General features: G+C 37.1%; 1 protein-coding gene across 1 annotated transcript in view; it reads right to left on the minus strand.

Annotated features, from left to right (window-relative positions):
- Nucleotides 1-2,763: 2,763 nt before the first annotated feature.
- Nucleotides 2,764-12,517, minus strand: part of fn1a (fibronectin 1a) — a 29,370-nt gene continuing 19,616 nt past the window's right edge. The window contains exons 30-46 of the mRNA XM_079881611.1: nt 12,110-12,274; nt 11,836-11,991; nt 11,591-11,704; nt 10,708-10,977; nt 9,514-9,701; nt 9,013-9,100; nt 8,754-8,933; nt 8,566-8,655; nt 8,115-8,303; nt 7,884-7,973; nt 6,518-6,972; nt 5,514-5,652; nt 5,261-5,428; nt 4,252-4,377; nt 4,045-4,151; nt 3,849-3,965; nt 2,764-3,578 (exon numbers count right to left, since the gene is read on the minus strand). Coding sequence (XP_079737737.1) covers nt 3,510-3,578; nt 3,849-3,965; nt 4,045-4,151; nt 4,252-4,377; nt 5,261-5,428; nt 5,514-5,652; nt 6,518-6,972; nt 7,884-7,973; nt 8,115-8,303; nt 8,566-8,655; nt 8,754-8,933; nt 9,013-9,100; nt 9,514-9,701; nt 10,708-10,977; nt 11,591-11,704; nt 11,836-11,991; nt 12,110-12,274 — 2,711 coding nt within the window. The 3' untranslated portion in view covers nt 2,764-3,509. The remainder of the gene's footprint in view (nt 3,579-3,848; nt 3,966-4,044; nt 4,152-4,251; nt 4,378-5,260; nt 5,429-5,513; nt 5,653-6,517; nt 6,973-7,883; nt 7,974-8,114; nt 8,304-8,565; nt 8,656-8,753; nt 8,934-9,012; nt 9,101-9,513; nt 9,702-10,707; nt 10,978-11,590; nt 11,705-11,835; nt 11,992-12,109; nt 12,275-12,517) is intronic.

Consider the following 12,517-nt stretch of genomic DNA (forward strand, 5'->3'; position numbering starts at 1 on the left):
GGGTAACATATTCATACTAAAAGCCCAAAAAAATTAAATAGGCACTATTTGAGGGAACAGCCATTTGGGTGTCCGAAACCATTGTGGACGTTATTTAGTGCACTTATTCAATCCCACTGGAACTGTGTTCTAGAAATAAATTTGATATTGATATGAGGATATAGGCAGGCATAGATTCATACTGTACTGCATAAGGTACTGTAAGTATAACATACAACAATGCAACAATAATATAACAATGCATTGACATTTACTTTTTACTTTTGGTACTTTTAAAAATGAGAACTTTGTACTTTTACTTAAGTAAAAATAGGTCTTTACAACTTTTACTTGTAACAGAGTAATATGTGACCAGTAGTATCTGTACCTTCACTCAAGAAAGGAAGTTGTGTACTTTGTCCACCTCTGGCCAAAACTTACTTCAGTAACAGAGATAAAAAACAAACTAACCTTACCTTACCTTGGGCAACAACGTAGAGTGGAGCGGCATCTCAATGAACTGGCGTAGCCTAATAACAATGATCCAAATAAGTTGTCTTCTGCAATCCATGGACTGAATGAAGTGATTATGAATTATATGTCAAAGGAAAACTGTATAAGTGAATGCAACAGTTGGTTCATTGAATATGTCCAATCTGAGAAACAAGGCAGGATGTAGGGTGAGATGGCAGTCCCAAACTGAGTAAAGAGCAATACTGCCCTCTGCTGTGGAAAACTGAAAACTTGTGCCTTATTTTGCATCAGTTTAGCAACAGGGTCATTCATGTTTGGAGGATTTTGGACTGACCAGGTTTGTTGAAAAACAAAATGTTAAAATGTCTTATCTGAGGGAGAAAATGTCTGTCTGTCACACACTGGTTAAGCTCAAGCCTCAAATTTCACGTGTGGCATAAGAAACATAAAAGAGTTGGCAAAAAGTACCTAGATGACCAACTACTTCAGGTGAGATTCTGAAGTATGCATGCGATGGACACTTTACTATCCCATGAGGCCACAGGAAAGGATTTGTGAATAGCAGTGATGCGATGTAACTTACGCTAGGTCACATGATAATGAAAGCATGGCGGATGTATTCAGATTACATTCATAATGGACACACTCATAGCCTACTATAGAACGTACTTTTTTAGCGGTCGTGAAGTAATTACTTATTCAAAATCAGTACTCAAAAGAGTATGCGATTTCGGATCCAGCCTAATACTTTGTTCTTGGATTTGCTTTCCCTCCAAGGAAATTATGTAGCTTCTTGCAAGTCATGATTTCGAGCATATGCTGAAGATTTAAAAGGTAACAGAGAAACCCCCCTGGATATAGGATTTTATACCTCTAGATGGAAATAAATGTTGTTATGTTATTTGCATCAAGAGGTGCATACATATTTGTTCAAGATATCTTGAATTTAGAAAATGCTAAAGTCCAGCACTCTGTACTCTAGCACATCCCAAAGACTTTCAATGAATTTAAGGTCTGGACTCAGAGGTGCCAATTCATGTGTGAAAATGATTCTTCATGCTCCCTCTGAACCATTCTTTCACAATTTGAGCCTGATGAATCTTGACATTGTCATCCTAACCTGAAATATGACCATGATGCGTCTTCCTACATGGTTTTCTAAGAAATGAAAAGCTACACGCTCCATCAATTAGGGTTAGAAGAACTATTGCCAAACATATAACATGCTAGAAACATAATAATCACTGCAATAATGATACAATCATGAACTCTTAAGCAGTTGCCTATTTTTTTTTGGCCGTGTACAGTACAGTCTTCAGTGTACAGTATATGAATCTGTGATCTGTGTTACTATGAAATGGTTTTCAATGAAGACATTTGACTATGTGATTTTTTTTATTTTTTTTTTAAATATGCAGGCTGGATCTGCTGTTCTGGAAGCTCAAAAGCAAACTCCCCTTTGTCCCGAAGCTCAAATGTAAATGAAAACGAGATTCCAATAAAATGTGCCCAGTCTCGAGAGGAGCCAGAGAATGGATCTGTTTGAAAAGAAATTCATGGCCAAATCACCGGTATAGCCAACAATTTTTTTTAACATGGGAACACAAATTAGTATTATCTTCAAAAAGAAACAAAGTGAAGGATTTCACTCAAAGAGAAATTCCTGCGTTTTACTCATATTTCCATGCATGGCTTCAGCTTCAGCCAACCTCCATCTGTTCGTGCAATAGAAATCACTGAAGGATAAATATCTGAAGAGTTCCATTCAAACATACTTCCATTAAAAAATACTTCACAGCTAGGAAAATGATTGCTCTTCCAATAATTCAGATTTGATTTTTGTAATCCAAACATTTAAGTGAAAATATGTGAAGAGCATGTTATTATAGGCCTATGTATTATAAAAAAATAATCAAATATTAAATTCTGTCAATAAAATCACTCCCATGTTTTAATTTACCTACATTTGTGCCATTTTTAAAACTAAAAAAAGGGAAACATTTTGTACAATGTGGCCACAACTGACCTAAAACAAGGGAACGAATTAATAAATTGTGTGAACGAATTGGGCCACAATTTCTTTTATCTTTTTTTCCCTCAATACATAACAGAATATTACACATTTCACCACTATCCCCATATGGAATTACAAATATAATTACTTTTCAAACAAGTTTCCTGAACACCCTTGCATGCTGATATCTCTTAGCCTCATGTACCTATTAGACCACAAGAAAAAAGACACCAGCTGAATGCTGCTTTAGTGCCCTGAAAGCTTCTTACAGATAGGCTTTGAATCTCAAACATTGTAAAAAAAATGTTTTTATTAAAAAGTATTTTTGTCCACAGTAGTTAAGACTTTGGCACCTAAAACACAAACAAAAAGAACAGTATACACCCATAATCTGCATTCCATCAAAACGCATACATAAAAGGGATAAATAAAAGAAAAAAAAAGTTCACTTCTTCATTAACAGTGCTTTCCTTTGTCTCCTGGCAGACACAAAGGCCACAGATTTCAACCAACCAATCAGATTAGGGAGGGGCGAATATTACATCATACAAAAAGGATGCCTACAAGGCACAAAGGTTCTCATTGTAAGACAGTGCTTGTTTTAGAAAAGAACACCAATAAAAGTTTATCACTGACAAAAATACACAAAAAAAGGTCACAAAATCATTAAAAAAAAAACCCACAATCAAACAATAGGCAATAATACTGAAAAACACAAAGGCAAGATTTGTTGATTCTCTGCTGATGTTCCACTGATTTGAGTTTCTAGCGTATACGATGTCAACAGCCAAATTTCAAACCAGTGGAATTTCGGTGTAGACGGATGGTGTCCTTCCATCCACCGTGCAGAGGGAGACTGGCTGCAGACTCAACCAATCAGAAGAGTGAGAAGTTTTGTCTCTGGGCGTGATGTCACAGGTGGAAGCAGCAGGACAGAGTTTGCAGTGTGAGTGAAAATAAGGACAGAGAGGCACCGAGGGTGCTAGATACAGTCTCTGGGGGTTGTGTCCTCTCCAGTATTGGGCAAAACTGATATGCGCATTTATTCTAGAGGGTTCTGGGCATCTGCTAACAGGTCCGGTCTCAGGCACTCGATGGGACATTGGATGTTCTGTAGGGCAAAAGTAAAAAGTGCACTTGTTTTATGGCAAAATCCAAAACATTTACAAAATCTCCAGATGTTAAAATGTATGTGATGATTAAATAAAAGAGCAGAAGAGACCTCTTCCCGACCCCAAACTTTTGAACGGTAATGCATAGTGCATAATAATATACATTATCAGATATAATTACCCTCAAATCTGACTTTCATCAAAGATTAATAAAATTTTTCAAAAAAAAATTCTCAACAAATTGGGTATCACATCTGTAAAAGACTCACTAGTTTGCGTAGGGCGTTCTCTCTGTAGCGGTCGAAAGCATCAGTGCGCACTGGAGGCTGAATGAGGTCCGCGTCAACTTCAGCTCCAGGACGACGACAGTTCTCACAGCGCCAGCCCTGGATAGACAGCGTGGTTTTAAACATGGGAATATATACATGTATAGTGTGGAAACTAGGACATAGGACCTAGTGTTACCTGTTGTCCCCCGTGGCAGGTACAAGTGCAAATGGCTCCGAGATACTCCTTCTGCCACTGGTTGCCCACCTGGTACAACTTCCCCTCATCATAACAGGTGGATTCATCTACAGCAGACAATGCTTGTCAATCAACTAATCGATTTACAACTACAGTTAAACATTCAAAGTTACTTAGACACAACTGTAAAAAAAAACCGACACTTACGGGGTTCACATTTAAACTCTCCTTTCCCGTTTCCCAGACAGGTGCAGCTCATCATGTGACCGTTCTCAGCATGACGGTCCCACTTCTCGCCAACTCGGTAGTTGTGGCCATTGTCATGGCACCACTCTGTAGATTAAGAGATGCGTGTTGGTTGGCAATATAAACACTCAGAAGTGTGTGGAGAAAGACATTTGAGTTTCCAGTGTATTCATCCTTCACAAACATTCATACAGTGGTTATTGCACTTAATAAGCTGGTCTCAGAGTTTAATATCATCTGGTTAAAGGCTGACAATACAAATCTGAGACATGAGCCACCTCATCGCTGACTGTCATGTTTGAAAACCTCTACAAACATGTCAGGAAAAAGCTAACATGGGCAAAAGTATGGGGGCAAAATTTGGATTTTACTAATTAAAGTTATTTTCTTATATTCTAATATTTGTCCCTATTCGGACATATAACCGAGTACCGCTTACAGCACGTGTCGGAAACGAAACACCCATTAGTTCTTGGAGTAAATACTATATAGGCTCTAATCTGCATGTGTACACAGCTTTTTTTTAAAGGCGGGTGCTGGTGTTTCGCATGCGTTCGGCCAATCAGTGTAGAATTACGTCACTGGTAGTTCCTATTGTGCTGGGTTACACTGAAGTAGGAGATAATTTAGTTCCCTCAAAAGGCCGTTCCTAGAACTAAACTCGTTTCCAGTTCCTGCGATGTGGACACGCCAAAAAGCGAGTATTTCCGCCATTAGTTCTAGGAACAATGAAAAGGTTCGAAAGCCCCTAATAACTCCATTTATCGTGCACTTTAATCTTTAAAACTTTGCAGACCTTTTACTGTACATTCACAGCTATATTACACACTACATGAAAGGTCATATCCGAAGAAAAAGCATAAGAGGGGCACTTTAAATCAACATGACACATTATTGAAATGGTAAACGGTTGCCCATGCTAGAGAGAGGAGTGGTGTTTAGCATTTAGCGGCACTGCTCATTCACTCACTGGATGAATCACATCTGAAATGACCACTGCCGAGACCAAGGCACTTGCACCAGAGTTTAAAGCCTGTCTCAGACATGCGCTCCCACTCAGCGCCCACTTCATGTTGGGTGGCAGTGAATGTGTCGTAGCACACATCCTTGCTTGAGGGAGTCACTCCAGCACCTGGAACTAAAGCATATCAGGGGTCAAGGTCAAGCATGTAAACTTCTTAAATGTGGTTATGTGAAATTTGTTTGGCTTTTGGATGATTTACCACTGTTTCCAACAGTCACAACATCATCGAGGACTTTCTGCTTTTGGTCTCCGTTGACAGACTCCACAAGAACATTATAGGAGGCACCAGAGGTTAGACCGATCAGTGTAGCGCTAGTGGACGTACCAGGCAGACGCATCTGAAGGGGAGAGAGCATTCGAATTAATAATCACTGAAAATATCATACCATGAAAGAAATATGTAAACATCAACAGCTAGAAGTTGCATAAATTAGGACCTATACTGTAAGTTTCCAAACAGGTACATTTTTGCACTTTGATTTTTAGTGTTTAAACTGTGTGATTGTTTCAGTATACCAATGTATTAATTAGCACTGGCAATTTAAATGTAAATTTAATACAATTTATTGCATAAAAATATTTTTCAAAATAAATAAATGTATATAATTATTAATAGTTAAATAATTTAATAATGCCCCCTGAAATGTCTCTCTGCATACAAGTAATTTACTTGTCTGCCACAATAATGTACAGTTTAAAAACGGTTTTGATAATAAGTAATGTTTCATATCAGAATGATTTCTGAATTAGATCACATGAGATCATGTGACTGAAGACTGGAGTATTAATAATAATAAAATACAAATATATTTATATAGACATAGTTACAGCAGTTATTTTAAATTGTAAAAATATTTCACATTATTATTGTTTTTGCTGTATTTTTGATCAAATGAATGCATTAAAAAACTCTCATCCCCAAACTTTTGAATAGTGCATATATAAACTACTTAATTATATAAATAATTATTATTAAATAAAGAATTAATAGTAATTTCATTTTAAATGTCCTTCTACACGTGGCTCAAATCAACTTTTTTACTGACCATTGTTTTAATGGTGTAATTTTTAAATTATCTTGATTTGGGGCTTTATTAGCAAGTGTTGATATTTGTGATTAATTGTGATTTTTATTAATTATTTATGCATTTATGCATTATATATTGTATATAATACCACAATATTGTCAGCTAGTTTACTCACCTGGAAGCTCTTCTCATTGATCTCTGTGATGGGACTGCATGACACCACATACTCTGAGGTGTGCGGGACAGGCTGCCATATGATTGTGGTCTGGGTCTGAGATTCCTGGGGCAGGTTTGTCTCATTGTAAAGGCCACCAAAGGGGAAGCCCGTTTCAGGGCCCTCGTTCACCTTCACCACTGGCACTCTCTGGCCATCTGCTCCTGGCAGAGGGATGTAGACCAGGGGCTCGCGGTGGTTTGGGGGATGAGGCTGCTGGCCGTTGTTTCCCAGGTTGAAGCTCTGATATTCAGTGTAGATGTGTTGGCCCTGCTGCCCCAGTGTGTTGTGTCTGTTTGGCCCCAGCATTTGCACATGGTTGTTGAAGTGGTCATTGTCCTCTGGGACATCTAGTATGTCATGGCGGGGCCGGCTGGGGTCGGGGAGCTGAGGGGGCAGCTGGTGACTTTCCAGTTCTAGCAGAAAAATTGTGTTGGGGCAAGCAAATGAGACATTTTTGCCAGCAGAGGGCAATGTAAAGCACATTTAATTAATTGTGCTTTGCTTAGATCAGCCTTGCATTTCTTTCTTTTGAATTAGGTACACTATGCAACTGCAAAATGTATATAATGAGCGAGTACATCATTAACCGCTAGAACGGCAAACGTTACATAGTGTAGTTTTAAAGCAATTAAAAAATTTGTATCTTTAAAGTCTTTCTTTCAAAATAAAAGCTCCAGCTTTGCTATGTAATGTGCATTAAATAGCTTAGTTGAAATTAATTATAAAATGAATTATAATATAAACAGACTGCCAATAACACCCCCAAAATACTTCAAATATTAATTTCAACATGTAGATGTGGAAGTACACTACAGTTCCAAAGTTTGGGGTCAGTAAGAGTTATTTTATTAATATATAAAAATTGTAATTAATATAAACATATTGTTAATATTTTTATACAGCAAAAAAGCATCCAATTGATCAAAACTGACAGTAAAGACATTTATAATGTTAAAAAGATTTCCATTTCAAATAAATGCGGTTCTTTTGAACTTTCATTAGGATTGTAAAAAGAAAATCATTTATTGCAGCTTCCACAAAAATATTAAGCTGCACAACTGTTTTCAACAAATATAATAATTTAAAATATTTCTTAAGCAGCAAATCATCATATTAGAATGATTTATGTAATGGCTGCTAGAAATTCAGCTTTGCTATCACAGGAATAAATTACATTTTAAAATTACAATTTATACTGTATTTTCGATAGAATAAATGCAGCGTTGGTGAGCATAAAAGAAAATATAAAATTGTTTTACTGACCCCATACTGTTGAACAGTAGTTAAAAAAAAAAAAAAAAAATGTTAATAAAGGTGTACTTACGAGTTTTTGCCTTTCCAATCAGTGGAGTGCTTCTCTGAGCATTATTTAATGCAACAATCTTGATAATGTACTCTGTGCCTGGTTTCAAACCTACACGTACAGACCACAAAAATGTTGGTTTACTAAAAAAAAAAGTGAATTCAAAGGCAAGAAAAAAGTTTAAATACATTTAAATAAGGAGAAACAAAAGGTAGAACATTATGAAAGGCATAAACTGAGAAAAAGCAGTACCAGAGATAAAAGCGAAGGTCCTGCCAGCCTGGGGTCGAGGGGTCAACTCTTTAGGACGGTCTCCAGCCTCCTCATAGGTCACGTAGTATCCAGTGATAGTGCTTCGTGGAGCCTCCCAGGTGAAGGAGATCGAAGTAGAAGTCAGAGAGGTGAAATGGAGGTTTGTAGGTGGGCTAATAACTGGTTTCGCTGGAAAAAAAATATTAAAGGTGCAGTCTGTAAGAATGACTAGTGAACTAGTGAACTAGTGGTCGAAATAGGTACTGCAGTCGAATTCAAATTATCGGAGATCGTCATGTTTTTCAGAGAAATGAGTATGTGAACTAAACATGTTTCTGCAATAGATGCAAACATATTATGGTATTTTTATGCTTTAGTAGAGTGAAAAAGTTACATACAGCACCTTTAAAGTAATTATATTATGTTATATTATATTATATTATACATGTACCTGTAGTAGCTGTAAGGGTGAAAGGCTCACTACGTCCATTTTCACTCAGCGTATAGATATTGATCTTATAAACTGTTCCTGGCTCCAGACCTATAGGACACAGAATCATATGATCATAAAATTATGATTTGCCAAGCAAATGCAGCCTGTTAAATAAGTTGCTATAGCTGTGTGGAGTTGTACAGTACCAGTAATCGTGTGGGTGCGTGAATCCGGTTCAATGGTTCTCTGGATAGGATTATGGCCGCCCATGGTTGGTGTGGCTTCTACCAGGAAGCCTGAGATAGTCTCGGTCTTAGAGCGCCAGGTGAGAGTGATGGAGGAGTCCTTCACATTGGATATACGGACACGTCGAGGTGGACTGATGTCTGGGAAAATGAGATCTAGATTGAGTTTTGGCCAGCGCACACATGAAGAATTTGGGTCTGATTTAGAGACGTGGCTTACTGTCAGGTGTTGTGACTTCTCCCTTGACACGACGGCTGGTGAGAGAGTTCTTCACACCGTAAACCTCCACTTCATAATCAGTGCCAGGCTATAAACACGCATACAAGGGGGAAAAAATGAAGCTAAGCCTTGAAAATGTGCTCCACAAAATACCATATAATTTTCTGAAACAATCTGGCGAAGGCTTTAATCTTTGATCTATCCACTGACCAAAATGACAAGGTAGATATACAATGTGAGGTTTGCCTGATGGAGATTAGCATTGCTCTCTGAGTACCAGTAACCCACAACCACAGCTAAAATCAAGAGTAAATGCCTCAAAACTTGAGGAACAGCTGTTTCAATAGTGATCTTTCCATGAAACCCCTCAGTGCTGTTTATAAGGGCTACTTTCTAGCATTAAAAGTGTGATGCAAAGACTCCAAGGAATGAAGTAGTTTGTTCTACACTAGTCACTAGTTTTGAGAAAAGGAACTTCTCCAGTGTGAGATGGTTATTCACCATGAGTCCAGTGGCGTGGAACTCAGTGGAGTCAGGGGTGATGTTGTCCTCTTTAGTGGGGCCGTTCTTGCTCTTGGGGGTGATGGCCACACGGTAACCCGTCAGCCTGGCGTTAGAGGAAGACCAGGAGACAGTGAAGGATGTTGGACCCACCTGGGAGAACTGCAGACTGGTGGGCCCAGGAATAGCTACAGAAAGAAAAGAGAATATTAAAAGAAACATTAAATTATATTACCAGATTTTTTTGAAGAACATTGCTGATTGCTAGGTGGATACAATTTTTGTATTATTATTATTATTGTTTTTGAGTCTCTTATGCTCAACAAGGCTGCATTTATTTGGTCAAAATACAGTAAAAACAGTAATATTGTGAAATATTATTACAATTTAAAATGTATAATATATATATTAAAATGAAAATTAGTTAATGTAATTTATTCCTGTGAATTTTCAGCATCATTACTCCAGTCTTCAGTGTCACATGATCCTTCGGGAATCATTCTAATATGCTGATTTGATGCTCTAGAAACACTTATTATTATTATTATTATTATTATCAATGTTGAAAACAGTTGTGCTGCTTGATATTTTTGTAAAAAAAATTCAGGATTTTTTTTTTTTTTTTGACAAACAAGTTTTAAAAGAACAGCATTTATTCGCAATTTTAAAATAACAAAGGTCTTTACTGTCACTTTTGATCAAATTAATGCATCCTTGCTAAATAAAAATATAAATTCTTCAAAAAATGTAAATCTTACTGAACCCCAAACATTTGAAATAATAATAATAATAATAATAATAATAATAATAATAATAATAATAATAACCATACATAATAGGTAGCCTCATTCATATTCATGTTTCAAGATAAGCTTATAAATCATTGTATCAATCATTGCATCAATGATTTTACTGTAGGTATCATTCATGTTCATAAAACAGTGGAGAACTTATGCATCAAATATTTATAGTGCAAACTGATTAAATAGTAATAATAAGCCGTACTACTACTAATAATAATTAATTAAAATAATATATATAAATAAATATATTTAATATACTGATTAAATTAAAATTCTATATTAATACAAATATTGAAAATATGATTATGCATGTCAATAATTATTATAGTTAGAAATATAAATGCACGTCGGTGGACATGTTATTAAATAGTGCAGTTGTTGAATGTAATACCTGTTGTCTGAGTGCCCACCAGAGGAGGGCTGGGGGTCCGGTCATGCAGTGCGATGACTTTAACAGTGTATTCTGTGCCCGGTCTGAGGTCACGGATCACTGCAGACTCATCATCTCCATTCGGGACAGGGAACAGCTCTCTCTCTCCCTCCTCAGGACTGTAGTACAACACTCTGTACGAGGAGACCACGCCATCGGGACTCTCCCAGGAGATGCGCATGGAAGTTGAGTCCACGTCACTGAAGGACAGGTCTTTGGGTTTGTCCACCGCTAGAGAGAGAAATTTTTTCAACTATTAATTCATCTGTTTCAATTAAACCTTATGTCATTACATCTGCACTGTTTACATTGCAAGCACTTTTTTAATATTTACAAACAATGAATTATAGTGAATTGATACCATTTTTTGACACTTTTGTGTCTTTTTAATATCCTTTGTGAAATTTAAGTGTGCTAAATTGCATATTGAATGTGCACTTGTAGTGCACCTCAACCCTTAAAAGCATATACAAAATTTTAAGTGTACTTCATGACTTTCGTGACTATGTTTCGTAACACACTTTTGTGCACATTTTATAATATCAAATTAAACATTAACTTTAAAAGTACATTTTAAATTATTATGCTTTAATAACCCTAACAAGTCAAAAAAGCACTTTAAGGTTCAGCTAATTGCATTTAATATACATGTAACCTATAATAGATTTTAATTTAATTACGATTAACATGCAATTAAGTGTATGATAACATTATTTTATATTATTTTAAAGGATATTATTTCTAGTACTCTCTCTTTTTAAAAGTATACTAAAGTGTACTTATGTTTCATAAGGGAACCAATCACTTTCATCCTTCTACTATTTTTCTCAGCTTGTACACCTACTTGTGAGTACATTTTCGACCAGAGGGGGGCTCTCTCCGTCCTGGCCTAGGGCGTAGACGCTGACGGTGTACTCTGCTGTCGGCATCAGGCCAGAGAACGTCATTTCAGTCTGGTCTAGATTTACACATAAAAAATAAAAATAAAAACACACAAACTTAACTCTCACTTTGACAACATTACTTCCTTCATTTCAAATGTACATAAGAGAAGGCACAACACAATAGTTGTATTGAGAGTGATATTACCTGGAGCAACCACTTCAGAGAAAACGGGTCCCTGTCCATTTAGTGGAGTTCCTGTGACACGATAACCTGTGATGGGACCAACCGCCGGACTCCAGCGTACAGTAATAGTGTTGTCCTTCACGTCAGTCACCTCCATCCCTGGTGGAGACTCAATATCTGTTTAAAGAAAAGAAGTCCATTTATACATTTTTGACTTCCTAAATCCTCAAAAAAAGTCTGACAAACTAGTGAACAAAGACCCGACAGACTCAGATTCTCAGATGCGTTGGTTTACCTGTTCTATGTATAACATGGATGGGGGTGCTGGACGCAGGGCTGTCCCCTCTGCCGGTCACAGCGTAAACGGTGACGGTGTAATCGGTGCCTGGACGTAGACCTTCAATAGTGGCAGTAGACTGGGAGCCGGGGACAGTAAATTCCAGAGGAGCGTCAAACCCTCCTGCATGGGAAAAATTAGAATGATTTAGCCGACGACAGACACAAACTCTTCACACCAACACAGATATTCAGTGCAAAAATTGGATGAATGACTGTTAATACATCTGTTCACATCAGACCATCATGATTATTTGCACACTGTCAATGCAAAAAAAATGTTTACAGAGAGGGGTTCTAATCACTTTTCTATTGCACTGTGAATACAGCTGGCCCACTAAACGAATAAATGAACGTTACATTGTTA

The sequence above is a fragment of the Squalius cephalus genome (genome assembly GCF_949319135.1).
Source record: "Squalius cephalus genome assembly, chromosome: 9".
NCBI classification, from domain to species: Eukaryota; Metazoa; Chordata; class Actinopteri; order Cypriniformes; family Leuciscidae; genus Squalius; species Squalius cephalus.